The 23,817-nt window shown below is 41.0% G+C and overlaps 1 protein-coding gene across 1 annotated transcript in view; it reads right to left on the bottom strand.

Annotated features, from left to right (window-relative positions):
• Window positions 1-23,110, bottom strand: part of LOC308108379 (glutamate receptor-interacting protein 2-like) — a gene marked incomplete at both ends in the record, with an annotated part of 212,966 nt that extends 189,856 nt beyond the window's left edge. Inside the window, one exon of the mRNA XM_080461241.1 lies at window positions 22,951-23,110. Within this exon, the coding sequence (XP_080317367.1) occupies window positions 22,951-23,110 (160 nt within the window). The remainder of the gene's footprint in view (window positions 1-22,950) is intronic.
• Between the last annotated feature and the right edge of the window lie 707 nt (window positions 23,111-23,817).

Below are 23,817 nucleotides of genomic sequence, written 5' to 3'. Positions count from 1 at the left end.
AACTTCACAGAGATTCTAGGTTGAAGTGATTTTCTTCACCATCACGGAGACACTTTTCTTCTTGGCAGCAGATACTGAGCGAACTTGAACACACGCATATATTAGAAAAACAGCACCAACTACTGGCCTTACATGCAAACTGCAGCCTGTTAAATGTTTCGGGTACTGTGGTGAGCTGTGTGAACTTTCCCCCAACCCCATTAAAAATGATTTCAAAGTGAAATTGTTTTAACGTGCCCTTCAGGCACTGACATATAATTACAGTCGGCTCTTGAATTGTCAGGTTCAACAATCGGCCCTCGCGTTCGCGGTTAGCACACCAGGAAACCATCAATATTCCACTCCGAAGCCGACGGGTCGAGCAGGAGGCGGTGAGATAGTGACACGGAGGACAAAGAGCACCGCCAAGAGAAACGCCTACGTTGACAGAATCACTGTCCTGTTCTGTCCTGCTCAAGGCCTCCTTTTCTTCCCGTTTCTATCTCCTGCATACAGACGTATACGTTCTAACACACACGTAGGTTTCTGTGCATTTTGGGGACAATGCATTGATTTACACTTATTCCCTGCTGAGTTGCATTAACAAAAAGTACCACTTAACCCCGAAGCACAGCCCTGGAACCTGCCGTCACCTCGGAACGTATTGATTTCTCTAATGAGAGCCGCTATTATTGTCCCCACAGTTCAATCTTTTCATGCCATTAAAATGACTTTCATACCTTTCCTGCAGATTCAGACTAAACTTGCACAGTTTTTAAACCTAATGTTAAACTAACTCTGACTTTAATCCAACTTTAAATGAAGTCTTTGCCTAAAATGCTGAGATTTATCCTCACATGTACCCCAGCTTATCCCCTCAAGTCCCCATGAGGTCTGTGTACTAGATTTAGGTTCACATAAACAGTGACACACACACACACACACACACACACACACACACACACACACACACACACACACACACACACACACACACACACACACACACACACACACACACACACACACACACACACACACACACACACACACCAGCAGCATGGCAGAGTACGGAGGAAACACACGATCCGGGAGTTTCTTTTTTTGTTTTGTTGTTCCAACCTTGATCTATATGGAGGGAAATAAGAACGTTGGTGAATCTTTTTGGCTTTTGGTGGGAAGAAATAATCTTTCTGGAAGTTCCCTTGATGCTATTTGGAGCACGAGGATGATGGTGAGAGTTCGGGGAACTTTCATATCGGCTCCTCCTGTAATCGGAGGGAAGGTTTCTGCATCGTCCTCAACTTGTTTAGATTCATTCTAATATTCTATTACGACTGCCATGTCTTTATCATCAGCTCACAATTACGTGAACAGTAATGCGTAGTTTCAGTTGTGATTTAGGTTCCTAGTGATTAATATTGCAGTGAAAATCTCATAAAACCTTAAGATAAACAAAAAACATAAAGCAAATGAGCAACTGAGTAAATATCTGCAAATTCTTGAAGAAATGAGCATATAAAAGTAACAAGTAATTAAATGAGTAAGTTCATAAATATGTAGGTTCTTGTCTTAACAAGTGAAAAGTAAATTAATAAGTAAATAAGTATAAAACTAAGGCTACAAACATCTACAAACTAGAAATATCCAGTCGTTCGCTAATGAACTAGAAAATGGTCAAAGAACTGATTTTATTTGTGTTGGAACAAATACAACACAGTCATTTTAAGGCACTTTCACAGAGGAAAACTCAGCAATAGTAGAAAAACTCCTTTTTACACGTTTCCATGGTGACAGATATGTGAATGTTGACCAGGTTGAAGAGAGAAAGAAAGACAGCAGCTCAATAACAGAGGCAAAGCATGACAACCTCACATAAAGGGGTCATATGATCCACCTTTTCATCTCCTCCTCCTGGTCTGGTCAGTCCACAAACCTTCAGTATTCACAGTTTCTAGCTCCTCCTTGATTTTCCTCATTTGGATATTGGATCATAGGAGCTGCATTCAGAATCTGCTGTGTCTGTGTGAGCTGGACTGGCTCCGCCCACACATGCCCATCTTGGGAAGAGGAGGAAGTACTTCCTCTGGTGGTGCCATGTGCCAGAGCAGAGCTGCCTAATTGCTGGAGGAGTCAAAGGGAGGGCCTACCTTGATTGGGATTGGCTAGACCCCCGATGACACTATATAGGGTTTGATTTCTGATTGGCTGGTTGGAGCAACACACTTTTTAAAACCTGAAACAAGCCAGGGAGAGAGAGGACAGACTGTCTTCACTTCTGGGACGTCAGTCCAGGTATGAGGACGATTAGTACTGTTGGAAAACCTTTAGAAAGTGAATTTTGCATAATATGACCCTGTAAAATCCCTTCTGGACAGGAAACTAGTTGATTTTCCTTACATGGTCAAAGGAAGGGATATTTCAATGATAATGACTCCGCATAGCTGTTTATACACCACGGTGGTACAAAGGTTAGAGTCATATATAGGAAGTTAATTTATTAAGTTCTATTCACATCGTTCCAATTGCAACTGTCATTCTTTTTTTCCTGGATAAATCTGAGCACGCTCATGAAAAAAACATAGAAAATAAATGTAACCTCTGCACATCAAAAGAAGGCAGAGTCGCAGGGACGGGTATCAAACAGTAAAAAAAACATCAATAAACATCAAGGTCTTGCAGCTTCTTGCTCTCAGTGGCTGTTAGATCGCTGCAGCTCGATTCGAGGAGGAGGAGGAGGAGGAGGAGGAGGAGGAGGAGGAGGTGAAATGAATCGACCTCTCCGGTCGCGTCTCAGACAAGAAGCAAATTGGTCATTTTGAAGACGGATCAAATGAGAGAGGTTAGACTCTAGTAGGGAAAGAAGATGGCAGAGCTTCAATCTTAGCAAATAAAATCCAGATTCTTCCATGAAATGTGATTTTTGAAAGAAACTAAAAGGTGCTATTAAAACATTTGGATTAAATTACCGGGCCCGGCCTCTCAATCCACGCCGTCAGTAACGCGATGATTGTTGTCAGAGCCTGCTGAGTCGGCTCGACTTGTTATAAGCAAACAGCCGTCATTTTTTTTTTCTTTCTTTTTTTCCCCTCCTCCTCCTCCTCCTTGATGATTCTCCGCAGCGGCTGAGAAACGACGGCGTTTGTTGAATTTCATACCTGCTGGAGTCACCGGGTGCGGGAGCCACCGGGTGCGGGAGCCGGTTATCTTGCTTCTATCTCGGCTGTCTACCAGCCAATGGACCTCTTGACCCCGGCAATTCAGAGTGGAAGCAAATTGCCAATTTTGTTGTCAGAGCCTGCTGAGTCGGCTCGACTTGTTATAAGCAAACAGCCGTCATTTTTTTTTTCTTTCTTTTTTTTCCCCTCCTCCTCCTCCTCCTTCCTACGAGCTTCCCACAGTCACTGCTGGGCCTCTAGAGTCCACCGGGCTCATCGAGCAGCCGTCCAGGCAAGTGGCTTCTCCTCCAGACAGCTGAGAGTCGATGCTGAGGGTTTAATCAACGGACGGATGGAAGCGAAAACACATTGTGTAACATCATTTTGAGTGACGCAGCCGGGAACTAAAACTTCATGACTATATTATAATGGTAGGAAAACCCCTTGTCCCATATATAATAATGTTGTATCAAACCATTTTGGGAGAGTGGATGGATTCTATAAGAAAAATCAAGACAAAGCATTTGCTTTGGATTTACTTCAGTGTACAAAAAAACTTAAGTGGTGACTAATTCTGGCTTGGAATTGTGTTACATAAAGCACTTCTACCAGTCTAACTGATTCACACTGTCACATTCAACCACCACCGGGAGCAGTGTGGGATTTACATATTGTGACGTTGTGAGGAGAGCGCCAGTGGAGGGACGTTCCACTACCTCGGCTAACCAGAGAACTCGAACAGAAAGAACTTTATCGGTGTCAAAGATGGCCAAGAAGGCTGAAAACACAGACAGGTGAAGGTGTTTAATCCACCTGAAGATCTGGACGAGAGAAACCAGGCCATGAAGACAAGAGCCTGAGGAAAAGCTGCAGGCAGCAGACAGACGGACACTGAAGAGGATAAAACTCATGTTTCATTTGTGGTTTAATCAGCTTCCAAAAAGTTGTTTCAGAAAAAATTAGTCAGTTAATAAAAGAACTCTTTCTTTTTCATTTAGGACCACAGCCTTTCATGTGAAAATGCATCGATTTTGCGTATTTCTTTCAGAGAGGTTTTGCGTTTACATGGCAACGTTTTGAAAACAAAGTTACGGAAATGGCAGAAATCTTTCAGTAACGACAATTTTGCTTTTTCACTCAGGGACCAAAGAAGTTGACCAAAGTTAAAGGACTCGTCACCCATAAATCACATTTGTCCTTGTTAAAACATTTATATCGCTGTTGGATATCAGTTGAAATTTGCCTGAAAATCTGGCGTTTGAAAGTGGCTGAGCTTTTTGGGGTTTGGGCTCTTTGTTCAAACAATTGGCCACAAGGGGGCGTATCCAAAAATGGGGGATTCAGATTTTCGTTGACACAGAAGGCTGATATCATAACCTCTGTTAAGGTTAGCTGCTAACGTGACTAGTAAAAACTTTAAACCTCATATGTTTCACAAATGACCCTGGATTTGATTTTAAATCTCCGGGTTGTATTGAGTTGTAGCGTGGATGTTTGTAGACGGCTCCAGGATTGTTTTTTATTTTCATTTTTCATGTGAGCTATCGCTATGCTATCGCTATGCTATCGCTATGCTATCGCTAGGCTATCGCTATCCTATCGCTATGCTATCACTATGATTGACAGTTCCTTCGGCCAATCAACACGCGCCTAACATCTGTACCAGTCAAAAGTTTGCACCTACTCTCACCACAGGAAGTTATGGGACGAAAACGGATCTGAACGAGCTCTATATTTAATTTTCTTTCCCCCAATATATGTTAAGAATGGATTTAAAGGAGACAGGATACGTGAGAAGATCAGATGATGACTGCTATAAATCACTCCACAGGAAACATAGGAGACTCAATGTGGGAATGATTCTACAGATTGAAAACAAATGGATTCATATAAGGAAATATTCTCAGGATAAAACACACCTGTCTGTCAAACACACCTGTGTGTAACCGCCACGAACATGATGGACTCCCTGACAGATGGACTCGTGACGGATTCCCTCTCTGCAGCCTCTCATTCCCCTCCTCCGGGGTTCAGAGCGTACTATCTCACCTGATAGTATTTTAAAAAAGTCCCCTCAGGAATCTCCTGCAGCTTCATCGACGTCGGCATTCGTCTCCACTCCACTAAAACTCAAGCCCACGGCTTCTTCTTCCGCAGGTGAGTTATATTCTGTCCTCACGCATGTTTGTCAAGATGTTGATGAATATCAGCGAAAGCCGCATAACTAACACGAGACACGCAGACGTAAACTGCTGTAATAACCTGTAGAAAGCTCAGGACGCTTCGAGGAAGATTTATTCTGGAGAACTCTGCACCCTCGTAATTTAGAGCGCTCACAACAGACTAAAGGTACAATATCCATCCATCCATTTTCTCCCACTTATCCGTTTCCGGGTTGCAGTCTGAGCACCGTCACCCAGATCACATTGCACTGATTAAGAACCTTTCCTGCAGGTGGTGAGCCCACGGGAAGGTGGCGCCCAGCGTGGGACATGAACCCTCTACCTTTTTTTAAGATTGCGAGTCTTATGCTTTACCAACTGAGCGAGCCGGGGCCAAGGTACAATATGTATTTTTTATTTTAATATTAATCTATCGCATCGCAAAGAAAAAGCTGAACCAGATTAATATGTCATCAAACCACATTTTATTGATTGTATATCGCAAAGAAAGCAAGTTTGCTAACTTACTCCAACATGTTCTGTTTTGCAATACGAGTATACGCCACAAGGTGGTGTATTCGGTTAACTAAAGAAGTGACAGGAGGAGTGAAAACCATCTACTCACTGGACTCAAGTAGCAAGGAAAAGGACAAACTGGTGCCACATTTACTTAAAATGTACCGACGTGCTCTGTTATACTGCGAGCAAAAACAAAATGAGATTTAGATTTTATGTTAATTTAAGTAAGATGCTTTCTAAAATGCAAACAAAGTGTGTGAAAGAGATAATAGTGTGTGACTTTGAAGGATCAGCGACGCTGAGGTCGGATTATGCAGATTTTTTTCAGGCAGGAAAAATGTAATGAGCTTTCACCCAGTGACAGGAAGTGAGGACTTTCCCTGCTGGAATTAAGACGAGAGAAGAAGGACGACAGATAAAACCCTGTTGCGTTTGTTTTTATAGACCGAACAGGTTCTGAGGTGAACAAATAACAGCATCCATCTCTGAAGGCAACAAATGATCCAAATTAAACAACAACATGCGTGTTTCATTAGTATTTTTCACAGAATAACTGAATTATTCTCTTCAACAGAGTCAAACGAGTTTTAGTTCAGGGGCCACATACAGACCAACGTCCTCTCTAGTGGAGCAGACTGGAGGAATATTGCCACAATAACCTTTAAATCGTTGTGACGCAGAGAATACATGAAGAAAATGTCTGTATTTTTGCAAAACCAAACACATATACAGAAACTGACCGCTATCTCAACAAGAAGCCATTTTTTAGTGATGCAATATACAGTGAAATGCATTAAAATGTAAAACTTACCAGGTTTTTTAGTGCTTCAGTTATGGTTTATAACAAAACATATCATTATCATGCAGATTTGGCAACAAACAAAAAATACATATATTAAATCTTATAAAGCAAAAACATACTTGATGTTATTTCTCTCAGATTTGTTTTTCAAATATTTAAAACTATCGCATTATTTCATCTGTGACATGCTGGATATGAACTTAAAAGGACAACTTAATGAGATAAACCATGTATAAAAGGGTGAAATAATAACATTATTATGATTATGATTATGATTATTATTATTATTATTGTTGTTGTTGTTATTAATAATAATAATAAAATAATTTTAAGTTGTATCAAAAATGGAAAGTTGCAGTTGAGGGTTTCCAGAACTGATTCAACGTCACAAAAGTTACTGCTACTTTTCAGTTCTCGCCATCCACGACTTTATCTTCTGTTTCCACCTTTTTTCCAAGTTCCTCCGACATTTCCTCCCACGGACGTTTTAAATGAACCGATGAAAACGACACTGAAGTCTTTGGACTGTGGGAGGAAACCTGACGCGAGAATCAGGAAATTAGGGTGAAGCAAAGCGGGTTAAATGACGGGTGATAGACGGTTCGAGTGGTGGAGGTGGAGGATGGAAACCTTCACCCACACATGGCTATAGTATCATCCAGAGAGAGAGAGAGAGAGAGAGCGAGAGAGAGAGAGAGAGAGAGAGAGAGAGAGAGAGAGAGAGCAAAGGGAAAGAGAGCTGTGGGTGGAAAGATGAGAGAGCAACAGAAAAAGAGGATTTAACACCTAAATTTAGCAGCTAAATGTGACTCGTGAGTTCAGACACAGCAGCCGTAACATGTGATACTCCGAGCCGAATACCAGGAGGTTTCCCTCGTTTCCAGCCACAGAGACATTCATCACGATATGATGCATCGCTGCTGCCTGCTTGAACACACACTCTATGAGCCCGGCTGCGAGGCGGCAGAAGATTCACGAGGTGGCAAAGAAACTCGTCTATTAAAGAAAAGTAAAGTGTGCCGGTGGTTTCCTGCCTCCACTCAGTCAGCTGGGATCGACTCCGACACCCGGCGACTCGAAACCAGATAAAAAGGTATCGAAGATGGATTATAGTGAGAAAGTCGCATTAAAGTTTGAATACAATTAGAAATGTACGATATATCGGCCGTCACATCAAAACCGTTTACACAGGGTGACCATGTGGAATTGTTATTACAGTGACTGTCAAAATAAAAGTACCAAGTCCCAGGAGAATATGGACTGGGAGTCATGACACCACGGAGGAAACTTTGTTCTGATTGTCTGATTGGCAGAAGAACTATTTACTTTTGTGGTATGCATAACCAGAAGCGTTTTCGCTGTTTACAAGGAGACAGCGCCCCCTAGTGTTTTCACAAAGTGTCGCTTTCACCTGTTTCCACTGGGCAAGAGTCGTAGCATTTTCAAAAAGTTCCACCTTAGGAGCCGTTTCCAAAAACTTGCTCTGAGGTCCGTTGTCATTTCAACAAACAGCCACAATGCGACACAACTTTTTTGTTTACACTTGAAATCTTTGTCATGGAAATGAAAATTGGAAGCAAATGTGAGCCAAAATAACGATCAGGAAAAAGCTAAATTTACATATTTAATCGATGTGAATTGTACAACAAAACTTTTTTTTCCCCAGAATGAAACAGAACTGTGAATTATTCAAATTTACTGCTTATGTCTACTTTTCAGGATCGACAAAAGCCCATTATGGGAGATGCATTTTTTTTTTATCTGTAAAAAATATAAGTAAATAATTACTCGTGAAAATGAATCCAATCTAACATAAAACCAATATACTAAATTATGCAACATACTGTGAAATTTTCCCCCAAAAAACTTCCTATAGCTGTCTTGTTGTTTTTACAAACTCCCCCTGACAGCGTGGCTTTGAGGCTTGTTTGATAACAACCAAGTTCTTATCTTTCTTTACAATTTGCTTGTTGTTCTGGTCTGATTCGAGGCTCTTGCAGACCAGTTTTATTATTATTTGACACCCCTGATCGAATATGTTCCAAAATCACAAACAGCCAGAAGGTAGAAAAACAAAAATAATCACATTCGGCACCTTATAACAACTGCAATTACACATAGAAGCTACTGTTTTTAAATGGCAGAAATAAGGTGTTTCCTCCCTCCTCAGATTATGTTGCTGATGACAAGATAACAACACTATCAGTCTTCTTACAGATGTTGCCAAAAAAGATAAGTGAGGAGATACGATGAGTCGTTGTTGATCCCCGAGGCAAAACTGGGTCACCTGCAGACGCTGGCCCCTAAAAATAAATACAGCGAGATTCGTTTCAGGATCAAGACGCTGCATGCTGGTCTCAGTCATTTGTTATTTATGCATGTAAACATGTCAAAAACGTAGGAATGTTTGCTCATATTACTTTAATCTGAGCATTGTCAGGTTGTATATCTCACTCGTTCCAATGTTAAGGTGACTTTAGGCCACTTTAATAGTTATATGATGAATTGATGACGACTTCAGTCGGTCAAGCAGTAGGGACGTCCCGATCACACTTTTTGGCCCCCGATACCGATCGGATTTTTCAGAATTGAGTATCGGCCGATACCGATACTTTCCCGATCCGATACTTACATTGCTTTTGCACATAAACACATAAACCACTGTATATAACTCTAGTTTTATAAGTCTATGGCCCTGCTCCACCTGCTTCTCGCTTCTGCAGCTCGACCGGAGCTTGTAGTGCGTGATTGTTGTGGTTATTAGGTGACGTAGTGGACCGCTGTGGGGGGAGGAGGGGGGCCATTACGTCATCTTTTTTTCCACGGATGATCGTCTTTGCTGAGCCACTCCACCGCATGTTTACTTTTTAGATGTCTTATCAAATTAGTTGTGTTAAACGAAGCTCTGGTGCTCCACCTCTCGGGACTGTGGTGAAGCAAATAGTACAACTGGACGCTGGACTGGTTTCATTATCAACCTTAAAATACCTCCAGACTGCTGACATTTTATCCTCTCAATGGCTTCAGGCTGCTAACGGCAGTTTACAACAGGTCGCAAAAGGGGCTCGCTTTACGGCAGCTTTCGTGAATTTTATTATTATTATTTTTTGTTTTTAGATCGGCGGGGTGATCGGCTGGATTTTCCGATCCCAATCACTCAAAAATCCCCAATATCGGCCCCGATCCGATATCTACCGATCTGATCGGGACATCCCTATCAAGCAGATGTAAAGGACATGCTTCCAATTTATAATGCCATTAAAGCTGCACTATCCAGGAGATACACACAATATCGATACCAGCATCGAGTATCGGGTTCGACAGTTCTCGTATTCTAAAGAAGTCATATTCTCCATCTATTCACCTCCTCCTCCTGGTCTGGTCGGTCCACAAACCTTCAGTATTCTAAGTTACTAGCTCCTCCTTGATTTTCCTCATTTGAATATTGGATCATAGGAGCTGCATTCAGAATCTGCTGTGTCTGTGTGAGCTGGTCTGGCTCCGCCCACACATGCCCATCTTGGGAAGAGGAGGAAGTACTTCCTCTCGTGGTGCCATGTGCCAGAGCAGAGCTGCCTAATTGAGGGAGGAGTCAAAGGGAGGGCCTACCTTGATTGGGATTGGCTAAACCCCCGATGACACTATATAGGGTTTGATTTCTGATTGGCTGGTTGGAGCAACACACTTTTTAAAACCTGAAACAAGCCAGAGAGAGAGGACAGACTGTCTTCACTTCTGGGACGTCAGTCCAGGTATGGGGACGATTAGTACTGTTAGAAAACCAGTAGAAAGTAAATTTTGCAGAATATGACCTCTTTAAAAAAAGTGGTATCGTTGCATCCTTACAATATATGTAAAGTGCTCCGGTGAATAATGTAACTCCGTTCACAATGTCAGACGGAGGGCAAATGTATGAAAACTCTTCAGAGGACGCTCTCCTTGAAGCGTCACACTTTTCTCACTTTCACTTGACTTTCCCCCCTTTCATGTTTACACATCTGCCCCATACCAGAGTGTGTGTGCATTCGTTTTTATTTGCACTTATATACGTACATATGGAAGCAGGATAAAAAAGAAGACACTCGAGCGAAATGAGAAACTCTCTGCTGCTGATTCCTGATGGAAGGCAGAAAATACAAAGCTTCTCATTCCTCTCTACATTAAGTTTAAATATGAAGGAATCAGTCTTTGTTCCTGCAGAGAAGGTAAAGTGTCTCTCTAATGAATCTGTGGGTGGAAAGAAAGGGACTTTTATCTTAAACCAAAGAAAATTATGAAAAACCTCCCACAATGTTCAATTCTGCTTAACCTCCTGCACCAAACATAAAGCTCACACCTTCGCCTGCAGAGCGGCTACTGTTTATACAAGCTGACACCAACTCCTGCAAAGACTTATGAAGAGCCCCGCTTTTCACCAAGTCTTTGAATAATTTATACAAACTTTAAAACTCCACCTCCAGGGAGACTGAAAGTGGAGGCGGCTGAAGCAAAAATATATTGAGATTTGTAAATGATCACATTCAATTTAGTGCTGTCAAACAATTTTCACTTAGATTAATCACAGGGTTGTAATAGATTAATTTCAATTAACTATTTATTAATAATCTATATTAATCTCAAACATACTACAAAGAAGGGAATATATCTGCACTTAACGTGTTCATGTTAACAGAAAACTTTTCTTTTTTCAAAACAAACATTTATCCACATTAATATGGCTGTTACTTCCTTTTCAGCGGCTTCTAAGAAACTTCTGAATTTTGGACCTTATTGTGTTTATTGATGGAGCCTTGTACGATGCATCTTGCGAGGCAACTTGCTAAACCGTTGTACGAACCTTGCCATTGAGACGCCACCGCGCTGTGTGGCCTCTTACGAGTTGCTTCTGTTTCTACCAGATCAACGGCTCATTATTGCGCGTGCAACGGTAAATCTACTCAAACTGCCCAAAGTGCGTTGCCAGAGACGTTTCAAAGATTTTGAGTCTTCCTCCACTGCAGATGCACTTTTCTGCATTAAAACCTTTAATCAGATTAATCATGATAAATTAATCTGCATTAACGTGTCAATATTGACAGCCCTAATTGAATTCCATAAACTTAAGTCTTTATATTTTTGGATGGAAACATAATTTTGACAATTTGCTACCCAGTCCTTTTCAAAACAGGCTAAAGAGTATTTACAACTTTTACGTAGAAATTCCAGGGTGAAGGGACTGCGTAGACGCAGTATTATACTGAGGCATTACTGGTAAGGAAGGAATAATTATTTAAAAAAGTAAAGAAATATGGTCACTTTCTGGATAAAACCCTCCACAGTGGTTAGACTGAATGTGAATGAATTATCTTTGTTTCTATGAACCTGGCTTGTGTTTTCAGACTGACGCTATTTATCCATCTGAAGCTAGTTTATCATGTCACACTTGATTACACACCCTTTTTGTGGCCTTCCCTGCTCACTGTGATCTTTTCTTTTATCTATCTATCTATCTATCTATCTATCTATCTATCTATCTATCTATCTATCTATCTATCTATCTACCTGCATATTTAATGCCCCCGCCCAATGTGCTGGTCTTTTCATGCTGATGTCGCTCTTTAGTTGCCCGTTCAGGCTCTTCAGAACTTGTGAGAAGCTTTCAACAGGCTGATTTATTTTTGTTCTCCCTCCATCTGTAACATGTTTGATCTCCACGTGCTATTTTTCCCTTTTCCCCCCTGATTAACTGGCCTTTCATCCACTTCAGCTGTAAACAAGCCAGGGAACTAATTTCCTTTGCTGGTGGTAACGGCTCCAAATTCAGCCAATTCATTACGTTTGGTCTAATAATGGGATGGCGAAAGTGGAAACGTGACCCCGAAATGAGTGGTTGTTTGTGGTGATTGTGGTTCTGAGAGGTGGAAAATCATCCAGCCAATGCCAAACATTCAAAGGCACATTTCGAGACGTTAATGATAATTTTGTCAGAGTGCTTTTTCCACCTGCTTCAGATGAATAAATCAGGAAGCTGCTTCTTCGTGGGAGATCGTAAATGTTCTCAGGGTCATTTTAACTCCTTATATTAAATGATGGTGTTTCTGGAGGTAGGTATTTCTTGGTTGAGTATTATCGAATACCTTCAGAAACAAAGAGCTTTGACAAAACAAAAGCAAGAAAACTAAGATAAGACAAGCAATGCTTGCAGTGAATGAATCAAAGAAAGTGTGATTATCATCAAAAGCATAAAATTGTAATAGTGAATGAATAGGTTGATTGTGGTTTAAAGGGTCATTCCACATTTTTACATTAGGTGGCAGAAGAGTCATTGTAGTTTGTCTATCTAAATGTCTGTGGTAGTTTGTCTTTTAGTGAGTAATTGTATTAATGCCAACTACATTGTGTTCAGTGTTTCTGCCGTTTCTGTGTAAAACGGACATCAGGTACAAAACGCTGTCGGGTAAATATGGACCTTTCTTGAAACGAAAAATAATTGCAGATTAAATGGGGTTTAGGTAACCAAAACCACAGAATGACAGACATCGGTGAAATTACATCTTGCCTATATTTTTAATCTATTGAATCCGATCAAAGAATTCTTCTTTACCAGGAAAGAATTTTAACATAATACTTGAATTGTGGGTTAATAAGAAAATGCTCGAAAAGGTAAAATTGCTGAAATAATTAAAATTTTTTTATTTTAAAGAAAAAAGTCTGAAAAAGTCAAAAATGCTAAAATGACTGAAACCAACTGAAAATGTTAAAAGCAAAAATTCTGATAAATATTGCATCAATAACAATACATCAAATATAAATAAATTAAAAAAACAGCTAAAACAGCCAAATCTACTAAAAATAGTTTTTTTTATATTTGAGCTAATTAACTTTTTAAAAACACCCTTAGATAGACTTTTTCTACAGACCAACACTATACACAACTTCATGAGCTCAATTTAAAGGTTAAAAGTTATGTTTTACAGCTCTAGACACATTTGGCAGAAACTTGTAAAAATGTTTTTTTAAGATCATAAAATGTATAGCCCTTAATTGAAATTAAACTTTATGCTCACACACTGACAGAAAGTAAGTAATGTTCAAATATTCTGTAATAATAAACAAATATAACTGTGTAAGAGGTCACACAGCCTCAGTTAAATGCCTCTCTGTCATGTTTGTGCATGTATCAGCTCCAAAATATTATTTTTTCTTTGTTTAGTCACTTTGAAGCTGCAGGTTTGATTGTTTCCAGCCAGCTGATGGTAATTTCTCTCTCTGATCACACGTCTGGATTGCATCGCCTGTCACCTGCTGCAGGAGCGCCACAGTGGAAGCAATAATTCCCATGCATCAGCTGCAATTACCCCACGCAGAACTGAGATTGAAATTGGCTCTCGTGAAAATAACACTGGTGCTCAGCAGCTTGGGAGTATATTTAGGTTCGGGAACACACAAGCATGGACACATCACATCTGACAATAACAGAGGAGGCTTCATCGTCTCGCTGTCACACCGACGCATCTCAGCCACCAAAAGGATCACAATCACTCACTTTTCTACCAACAACATGAGCAAAACTGCAGCAGAGGCACAGCCGAGCAGTATCTGTGATTGAGTTTCAGTTCAAAAACTTTTTCTTTAATAAAATCAGAGAATACGGAATAATATCTTTCATAAAAAGTAGCAATATTCAAAGCATAACCCACATACTTATACATTTTTGGGGTGATTTAGACCCCATATAAACAGTATTCCAGAGGAAAATGCACCGTTTTGCATTTTCATTTCAGAAAAGTGTTGCGTCGACATGGCAAAGACAGAAACACTGAAAACGATGTAGTTAGCATGTCTCAGCCTTCAAACAACTGGATAGAAAATATAAACTAAAAGAAGAGCAGTGAGGAAGTTCAGCCCGACACGTTTCTGCTGGAATAAAGTGAAACTGAGTGATCACAGTGCTGTCCGTTTATATCGCAGATGAATCAATATGAATTAAGATGAATTAGTATGGTTTAATCTCATGAAGTCAGCATTAACAAGTCAGGAATGTTCTGGCTTTGGCTCCATCAGTAATATGTAAACTGCTCTGCAGGACTTCTCAGTTCATGTGACGATGAAAACTCCGCCCCTTTCATGTGAACGCGCACACGTAGGTCTGGGTTGAACCAGTGAGTTGATAACCTTCTTCGTAGTAACGGTGATCAGTATCCAAAGTGTCTGGATGAGTCAACCTCGGAAACAGAGAGATCCTGGATATGTTGATCAGGGTTCGAAGCACAGGCCTCTGAAGTGATGATCTGCGTTTGTCTGTTTAAAATACAGCTGCTGTTCCTTTGTAGTCCATCAGAGGGAGTAGTCTCTTCATGACCTGCTCTGCCAGCCTCACCACCTGCTGCAGATCCACACAGTGCAGCAGCGAATCAGGATCCTTGAGAAGTTAGTGTGAGGAAGACCATCTTGTTAGGAAACGTTTAAACATCTCCATTCAAAGTTAGAAGGAATTTGCTTTGTCACTTAGAATAATCACAGTGATCTATCCGTTATCTAAAGTATAGTTTAGAATCTCGAAAACCATTTAATCTTCTTTCGACTACAGTTAAATATCAGTAATCCTTTCAAAGTTTAATCAACCTTGGAGATTTCCATAAAAAGTTATCATGTTTACTTCAAAAAGTCATATTATGCAGAACTGACTTTCTAAAGTTTTCTAAGAGTACTAATCGTCCCCATACCTGGACTGACGTCCCAGAAGTGAAGACAGTCTGTCCTCTCTCTCTCTGGCTTGTTTCAGGTTTTAAAAAGTGTGTTTCTCCAACCAGCCAATCAGAAATCAAACCCTATATAGTGTCATCAGGGGTTTAGCCACTCCCAATCAAGGTAGGCCCTCCCTTTGACTCCTACAATTAAGCAGATCTGCTCTGGCACATGGCACGACAAGAGGAAGTACTTCCTCCTCTTCCCAAGATGGGCATGTGTGGGTGGAGCCAGTCCAGCTCACACAGACACAGCAGATTCTGAATGCAGCTTCTATGATCCAATATTCAAATGGGGAAAAATCAAGGAGGAGCTAGAAACTTAGAATACTGAAGGTTTGTGGACCGACCAGACCAGGAGGAGGAGGTGAAAAGGTGGATATTATGACCCCTTTATGTGAGGTTGTCATGCTTTGCCTCTGTTATTGAGCTGCTGTCTTTCTTTCTCTCTTCAACCTGGTCAACAGTCACATATCTTTCACCTGAGCTAGAAACTTAGAATACTGAAGGTTTCTGGACCGACCAGACCAGGATGAGGAGATGAAAAGATGGAGAATATGAGTCCTTTAAATGTGTGCAGGTTAAATAACGTGTTGAAAATCTCTATTTATTACACATTTCAAAGACTGGAACATTCCCAGATAAAATGGCCGTTAGCCTGCCTTTCCACTGGAGCACAATGCTTCCTGAGCCCTCATCAGAACACAGACTGGTTTATTAAGGCCCATTTCCTCTGCCTGCATGCACAGCCTGGTTTCCACCTATGTCTTATGCCGGCTTTCAAGCAATTTGCCCGAGGTTAATTTGAATATTTGCTGCAGGGCACATCCACTGTGCTTATTCAGATTTAGAACAGAGTGACAGTTTATAGCAACAAAGAGCCAAAGACGGATCCAGTGTTCCTGTCTGGTATCCAGAAAAGGAACAATCTATTGTCTCAGTGCAGCAACTCCTCTTTTATTTTTCACCTATAAGAAACTCAACGTGAACCTAAAGAAGCCCCATCATTTTTTGGGTTATATTTCTTTCAGCTGAATGTGAGTTACATCTATTAATATCTCTCAGCTCCTGCTCGTAGAGGACGAAAGCTTCGACGCCACCTGCAGTTAACAAGGAACAATGAGCAGCTCCGCCATGAGAGGCTTTGATGAATAACCTGGAAAGGGTCAAATACATTTTGCACTTTTACTGGCCAAGTGATGCTTTAGCGTTATTAACTGTTATTTGGAAATATAAAGAATACAAGGGAAACTGTCCAGAAAGATAGCTGTTACAGGGATACCGCAGTTGTCTAAGGCTCCGTTCACACGGCAGGTTTAAACGCTCGATTCAGATTTTTTTGCGTGATCAGATTTATTTGCGTGATCATTCACGTTACATTTTAAAGGCGACCTCTGTCAGACTGCGGCGGGAACGTGATCGGACCCAGAAGACGACGTGAAGTCACGCCAAACACGTTTATGGAGGTAAATATGGACAGCATGCCGGTCAGCACCAGGGTTGCCAGATGAGACTCAAAGTTTCCAGCCCAAACAAGGTAAAACTCACACACCTCAATAAAAACTAGCCCAAATCTCAGCCTGTGTGGAAATCATGTTAAAACCCAAAAACTATATGTGTCATAAAGAAAATGCTATAAACACATAAATGCACAAGATAAACCAAGTTAAAAAGTAAGAGGATTTGGCTTCGCAATTGGGGGATACACGTCATATGTGGCAACACTGTTCAGCGTGTGTTGATCGATTTTCTAGTGGTTGTTAAATATGAGCCAACAAAATCGAAACCACATTATGATGGGAAGAAGAATGAGAATGAGAAAAAAAACAGCACAGCTTTTAACATTCTGGCGGAGCTGCTTCCTCCTGCAGTGTGAACGAGGCCTCATTTACACTTGGCTAAGCTCCGCCTCCCTTAGTTACTGTTGCCAAACCGGAGAAGCCGTCGCAGGTGACCGCATGTTTACAGTGCTCAGTGTCGAAACCACACAGCAACAGGGGCTGGACAACTTCTCGAGCCAGCGTGGATTCATTTTGTCGAGAACCTCATCGCTGCCGGCGTTATGTGATTGATATTATATGACTAGATTGCTGCGATCATACAAGACATTCCTTTACCTTCTGCCACACAGCTTCATCCACAGGAGACGTTTGTCCAGGTTTTGTTTGGGAAATGGGGTAAAGTAAATCTTGTTGTTTATTGTTCTGGGAAACCTCGTATAGCTGCTGCACGTCATTTGTATCTTAAATGACTTAAATAGCAAAAACAACAAAAGAATCTCTAATAGTTATTGACAGAGTTTTATCTTTTTTATTTTTTTATTAGTGCTGTCAGTTGATAAAAAAAAAAATTAAGTAATGATTTGCACAATTTTCATTATTTAATTGCGATTAATCGCATTGTTTTTCTACTAAGGACAGAAGCTTGTAATGGATATTTATTCAGGGAAAAACACGGAATTAATGTCGACTCAGCACACAGAGACTATATTTAAATTCAAAGACTATTTTTATAACGTCCTTTTAGTGAAACTGTTTCTCTCTAAGATTAGCAAAATAATAAAAACTTTAATCAATCAATCAATCAATCAATCAATCAATCAATCAATCAATCAATCAATCAATTAATAAACATCTAACATTAGTCTGGGGTTTGTTAGAGTGCAGGTCCACCACTTTGATAATTTGAATATTTCTAGAAACAAAGTGGTAAACTTATTACAAGAACAAAGTGGCAATAATATACAGTAATATCCACACACACACACACACACACACACACACACACACACACACACACACACACACACACACACACACACACACACACACAGTATAGAGGACAGCCAGGAAAACAGAGAAAGAGGAGAAATTAATATTTTACCAGTATTTCCTCTGCTGGTCAGCCAACATGGCAACCTGTGGTTTTGCTGCAGAATTACTTCTGTGGTCGCTATATTCGGTGTTAAATGACTTTCACTTTCTCAATCAGCCATCAGGTAACTTTTTTAAGTGAAACTTTTTGCCATAATATTATTCCACTCAGTGTTGTTCTGCTCTGTTCTCATGGTGCTGCGCCCACAACCAAAAAACGGAAGTAAACAAAACAGCGTTAATTCCATTATATTTTTTTAACAAGTTAAACATTTCAAATCCATTAACTAAATTAACATGTTATTTTTGACAGCACTAGTTTTTATGCTAAGAATATCTGAGCCCGTTTCTCCGGGCAGTTATAAGACGAATGCTATTGGTTCATTTGCGTTCGTGGGCGGGGTTTAGCCAAAGGTCATTTGATAAACGGGCATGAAAGGTACCTTGTGTCAGATATACGTCTTTCTTTTCAGAGGTTGCACATTGCAACAGCGATAAAAGCCATCTGAACATTACCTTCTGCAAAGAAGAATCTGAGGGAGCCAGGAAAAGTTTCAAAATATGGAGATATTCAACATGAATATTCTGCACCACAGCAAATTGGTGTAAACACAATGGTTATTATGGCACTTTAAAGGTCCACTCACGATGAATTTGGGCTGAATGTGGCTCCTGAACTAAAATGTGTTTGACACCTTTGTTATAGGGTATTATTTTAATTAGCCATGTGGGTTTTTTTAAGTATTTCCTATCAGAATTAAAAAAAAAATTTCTTACGTTTTCTCAAAATATTTGCAGCTAGTCAAGTAGCAACAGCAGCAAATACTCAAGAACTACTGAGAAATAATAGTATGTGGACTGAAAAATCCCTGAAACAAAACTTACAGGAAGCTTTAATTCTTCCTGGAAACGCTGAAGTTACATACAATATTACGATTTGTTTCATTGAAGCTCTCCTGCTTCAATCCATCAATAAAGGGACAGAACCAATCTGAACCCAAAGGGCGATAGGAAGGGTGCAATCAGGACCAATCACCAGATCACAGTCCTGACAGAAACACACAACTTCTGCATGTCTGTTGTACGGTTGGAGTACCAGGGGGACGAAAAACACATGTAGGACATTGCAAAGTCCACAGAGATTCATCCAATCAGCAATGAGGTAAGAAGCACAGAACCACTGTGTTGCCATTTGGACAAAAACATAAGGACTTCCTGTGCAGCAAGCAATCAATCTGACCAGTACATTTCGCCTGGAGGCGTCTTTATAATTACTTTAACCTCAATATTTGGTTCCTATTCATAATTCATGAACATGAAGCTAAGAACCGAACCGGGGTGTTATTTCTGTGAGGCGAGAGTGCTAACCACGACTCCGCTTGATAAGCACACCCGCTAGAGATTCCATGGAGCTCCCGTTGCCGGATGAACGCAGTCAGCCAGTGGCATATGTCACGTAAATAAAAGAGTGGAAAAACACTCTCCATTATGTTGGAACAGCGCGGGAAGCCGAGGAGCCTTGATGTGCCCGAGCTCCCTCTTGTTTTCAAAGTGACCTCTCCCCGCCTGCAGTGTGATGTTTGCTTCTACGATGGCTGCGTGACGCCGTTTGAAGTCGGGCTGCCGCACTTTCTGCTGAGTGATTAGAAGGATTGTCGGATGAAAGGGCTATACACCACAGGAGGAGAGGAAAATAGCAAAAACTGTATATGTATTTCTGCTGCGTGCATTTCTACCACGCTCCCTGTTTGCTCTCGCTGATTGTGCAGCGATCAAAGCAAGTTAAAAATTCCCCCCCCCCAAAAAAAAAAGTCTTTGAAGAACATGAGGTACCTCACATACTGTAGCATCAATGCTAACCAGCTCAGAGCTAATTAAATGGTAGCACTAACTAATTATCACAGTGAAAAACTGAAAACAACAACAACAACAACAACGGGACGAGAAAAGGTCTGGGACGTCCCGGGAGTGTCCGCTTCTCACAGCAGCCAAATAATTCATTACACATCAACAACTACAATGGAGGTCAAACGAGTGAAACTAGTTAAATCCTCATATGTTGTGAAAAGATGTCGAGGTGATGTTTTCCCACAATTTTGTTGTTACAGGGGAAAATTCTGGTTTATTTCGAATCAGGTAGAAACTCACGAATGAAAAGGTTCATTAGTTATACAGGATGTGATCAGATCAGATGAAGCATTAAAAATATACTGAACCCAATAACATGCAGACGACATCTTAGATATTAAAGTGTTTACATGACAACAGTGATCAGAGCCAATGAAAACACAACTTTTTGAAAGTGCTCTGTCTCTGTGTCGACGGAGGAAACACTGCTATTGCTCATGCTCAACACGATCATAGTTCTGCACATGCTCAGTAGAGACAATCAGAACAAAGTTTAGAGCCCATTGTTCTCCGCTGCATGTATGTGTGTGTGGTTTCATTATTAAAACAAACTACAGCAACAACTCATAGCCTGGTATTCGAATTATATCATTTTCAGCGTTTCCATGGAAACAGACATCATTATCAAAACGTTGCTGTATAAACTTGAAACTTTTCCGAGATGAAAACACAAAAACGATGCATTGAAGTGTTGTCATGTAAACGGGGACTAACTTTTTGGTAAGAAATTGTGGTAAATAAGTTGCAAGTTCATGGCAGAACCATATAAGCAGAACGTTGATGGTTTTTATACAAATCAAGTACAAATCAAAACCTTTAAAATCAGTTGCTCTATGTTGTTTTAAACATTATTTATGTACAGCACTTTGTTTTCTGCTGTGGCTGTTTTTAAAGTGCAATAGAAATAAAGTTAAGTTTAGTTGTAAGGTATAAATGGGTACACAATAGGCTCTTGAATTTTAAATGCTAGTCAAAAGCATCCGTTCTTAAAGCGTGTGAATCTGAGTTAAGGGCCAAATGCCTGAGAGCTGGCAGCCCTGATCTACTGCACGTTCAGAAATGTAAATATCTCTGGGGAAATGTTTTCTTAACAGCTCTCATGTTTCTCTATAGCAGAGGTGTCAAGGTGTCGAACACATAATACAAACACAATCTCATCATAAAGTCAATTTAAAAAAAACCTTCTGGTTCAAAATAGAGTGAAATGTCCCCAAAAACTGTTCAAATTGACTGCTTATGTCTATTAGTCAGTATTTTTCAGTCCACAAAAAGCTGATTATGGGAAATGCATTTTTTTTTCATATATATATATATATACAAAAATATATGTAAACATTTACTACTGAAAATGACGACAATCGTAACATAAAACCAAATTTAAACTATGCAAAATACAGTGAAATTTCCCCAAAAAGAACTTCCTATATCTGCCGCATTCTGGGTGTTTTTACAAACTCTGTTTTACTCCCTCTGACATCATGGCTTTGAGGCTAGTTTGTTATAATTGTTATAAAAATCTTTGTTTTCTTTGAAATGTGAACCATTTTCTTGGAGGTTTTGCAGGATTGGAGCCTCTTGCAGGTCTGTTTTGGGCTCATGTTTGACACCCCTGAGTTTGTTCAAGCTTTGCTGTCGTTGTTTTAGTTCGTCAATTATCTAATCATCATTTAATCAACTGTCAACTCCTGATTGTCTTGACCTGAGGTGTAAATTATTGGCAGATAGATTGGCAAGATGAGAGAAAGCAGCACATTAAAAGCCTCCCGTCCCTCCTGCGACGCAGCTGGCGACATCAGGAGACCAAATGGTTTGACATGATCGTTTGCAGGTGTTTATGTGGAGAGGATTTTCAGTTTTATGTGAAATTTCACTTAATCGCTGTGTGTAATTGAAGCTTTTTCTGGCTGTGTGGTCCATGGGAGGGATTGAGTTCCAGCCACATGTAGACAACAGGTGACAACAATCAACAAATTCTACATTTTTGGGGGGCAAATTTTACGAGTTGTTTTATACAAAATCACACTCTGCACGCGTTTAAAAATGGATCTTTCCCCCGCTACGATTTTAAAAATGACATCGTTCACACCAGATCGTTTCCCTGGAAAAATTACATTGACAGAACCCCGCATATAAACCTGTTGAAGACCTACGATGAGCATTCCAAACCTCTAGGTGGCAGTGTAACGACAAGCATGAAACATGGCATTTGTGCTTGTAAATACAAACAAACATAAAAACAAGCTCTGCCTCAACAGCATCACAGACTGTAAAGGAAGGTCGCACACGGATGATGCTTCTGTCTGTGACATTAAACTCCGTCTCCCCGAGTGCCGGCATGCAAACGTCAAGACAGTTTTTCCAAATATCTGCTTTGGCTGAAGTTTTCAGATATAATCTTTTCCGATGACTTGTAGCTTTGTTTTGAAATAACCCAGTTTTTGCCACATGTGAACAGGCCCTCAGAAAGCAGCAGGAATCCACTCACGCCCACAATGGGGAGATTGCTCACGCTCACGAAGTTCTACGGCCCAATAAACCAAATTCTATTAGTTATACACACAAGATGTTTTGATCTTATTAGACCAAACTGGAGAAGCAGATTTACTCAACACCTGTGTCGTCAAGTTATCACCCTGAAGCATTGCAGATATGTCTCTGAGACACACACACACACACACACACACACACACACACACACACACACACACACACACACACACACACACACACACACACACACACACACACACACACACACACACACACACACACACACACACACACACACACACTCGCAGCACGTGGCGGTTCGCAGCCCCTCACCGCCGATGCAGAGGCTGAAGCGGCAGAGTTCATCACACAGGGTGTCGGGGCTCTCCAGGTCCCCCGGTCCCACGACTCCTCGCCCTCCTCCCCCTTCTCTCCTCTTCTTCCTCGGCGACATCCTCTTCACCATCTTCATCACTCTCTCCACTTTGTCCATCCTGCCGGAGCTCGGTGCACCTGTCGGCTGTGGGCGTGCTCGCCTCCCGCCTTTGTCTTCCTGTGTTTTTGGGGGTGAAGTTTCTGCACTCTGCCTTCTCTCTCCTTCCCTTCTTTACCTGCTCTGTCGCTCTTCTGCAAAAAAACCCCAAAACAACAACAATCCCTCCTCTTCTTCCTCCCCCAGTCACAGGTTTAGTTTTACAAACACCTCAGCCTCTTCCTCTCTCTTCTTCTTCCACAGCTTCAAATTTGATGCGCCGCACGCCGAGAGAAACTGAGGGGAAAGAGAGTAGTGGGAAAAAGGGAGAGGCAGCACATTTACTCTACCCCTCCCTCCCTCCCTCTCTCTCTCTCTCTCTCTCTCTCTCTCTCTCTCTGTGCTCCCCTGCCCACCTCCCTACCTCTCCACCCCCACATTCAACCTTCAAAACTCTCAGCTGGTGCTTTGCTTCGCCTATATTTTCCCAAAAGGGGGATGTGGGGGAAAGAAAACATAAAAAAGACTCAGCATGGTGCAAGTGTGTGTTTTTTTTTTTTTTTGTCTCTGCAGCTCTGTGCTTCATTATCTCCTTCTCCTCTCAGATGCACTTTTTCATTCTGTCATTTAGCATGCGTGCGCACACGCACACACACACGCACACACACACACACGCACACACACACACACACGCGCACACGCACACGCACACGCACACACACACACAC

Source organism: Lipophrys pholis (genome assembly GCF_963383615.2).
Source record: "Lipophrys pholis genome assembly, chromosome: 4".
In the NCBI taxonomy this organism is placed as follows: Eukaryota; Metazoa; Chordata; class Actinopteri; order Blenniiformes; family Blenniidae; genus Lipophrys; species Lipophrys pholis.
The sequence above is the reverse complement of the archived record's forward strand: the minus strand, read 5'-3'. Positions and strand labels throughout refer to the sequence as shown.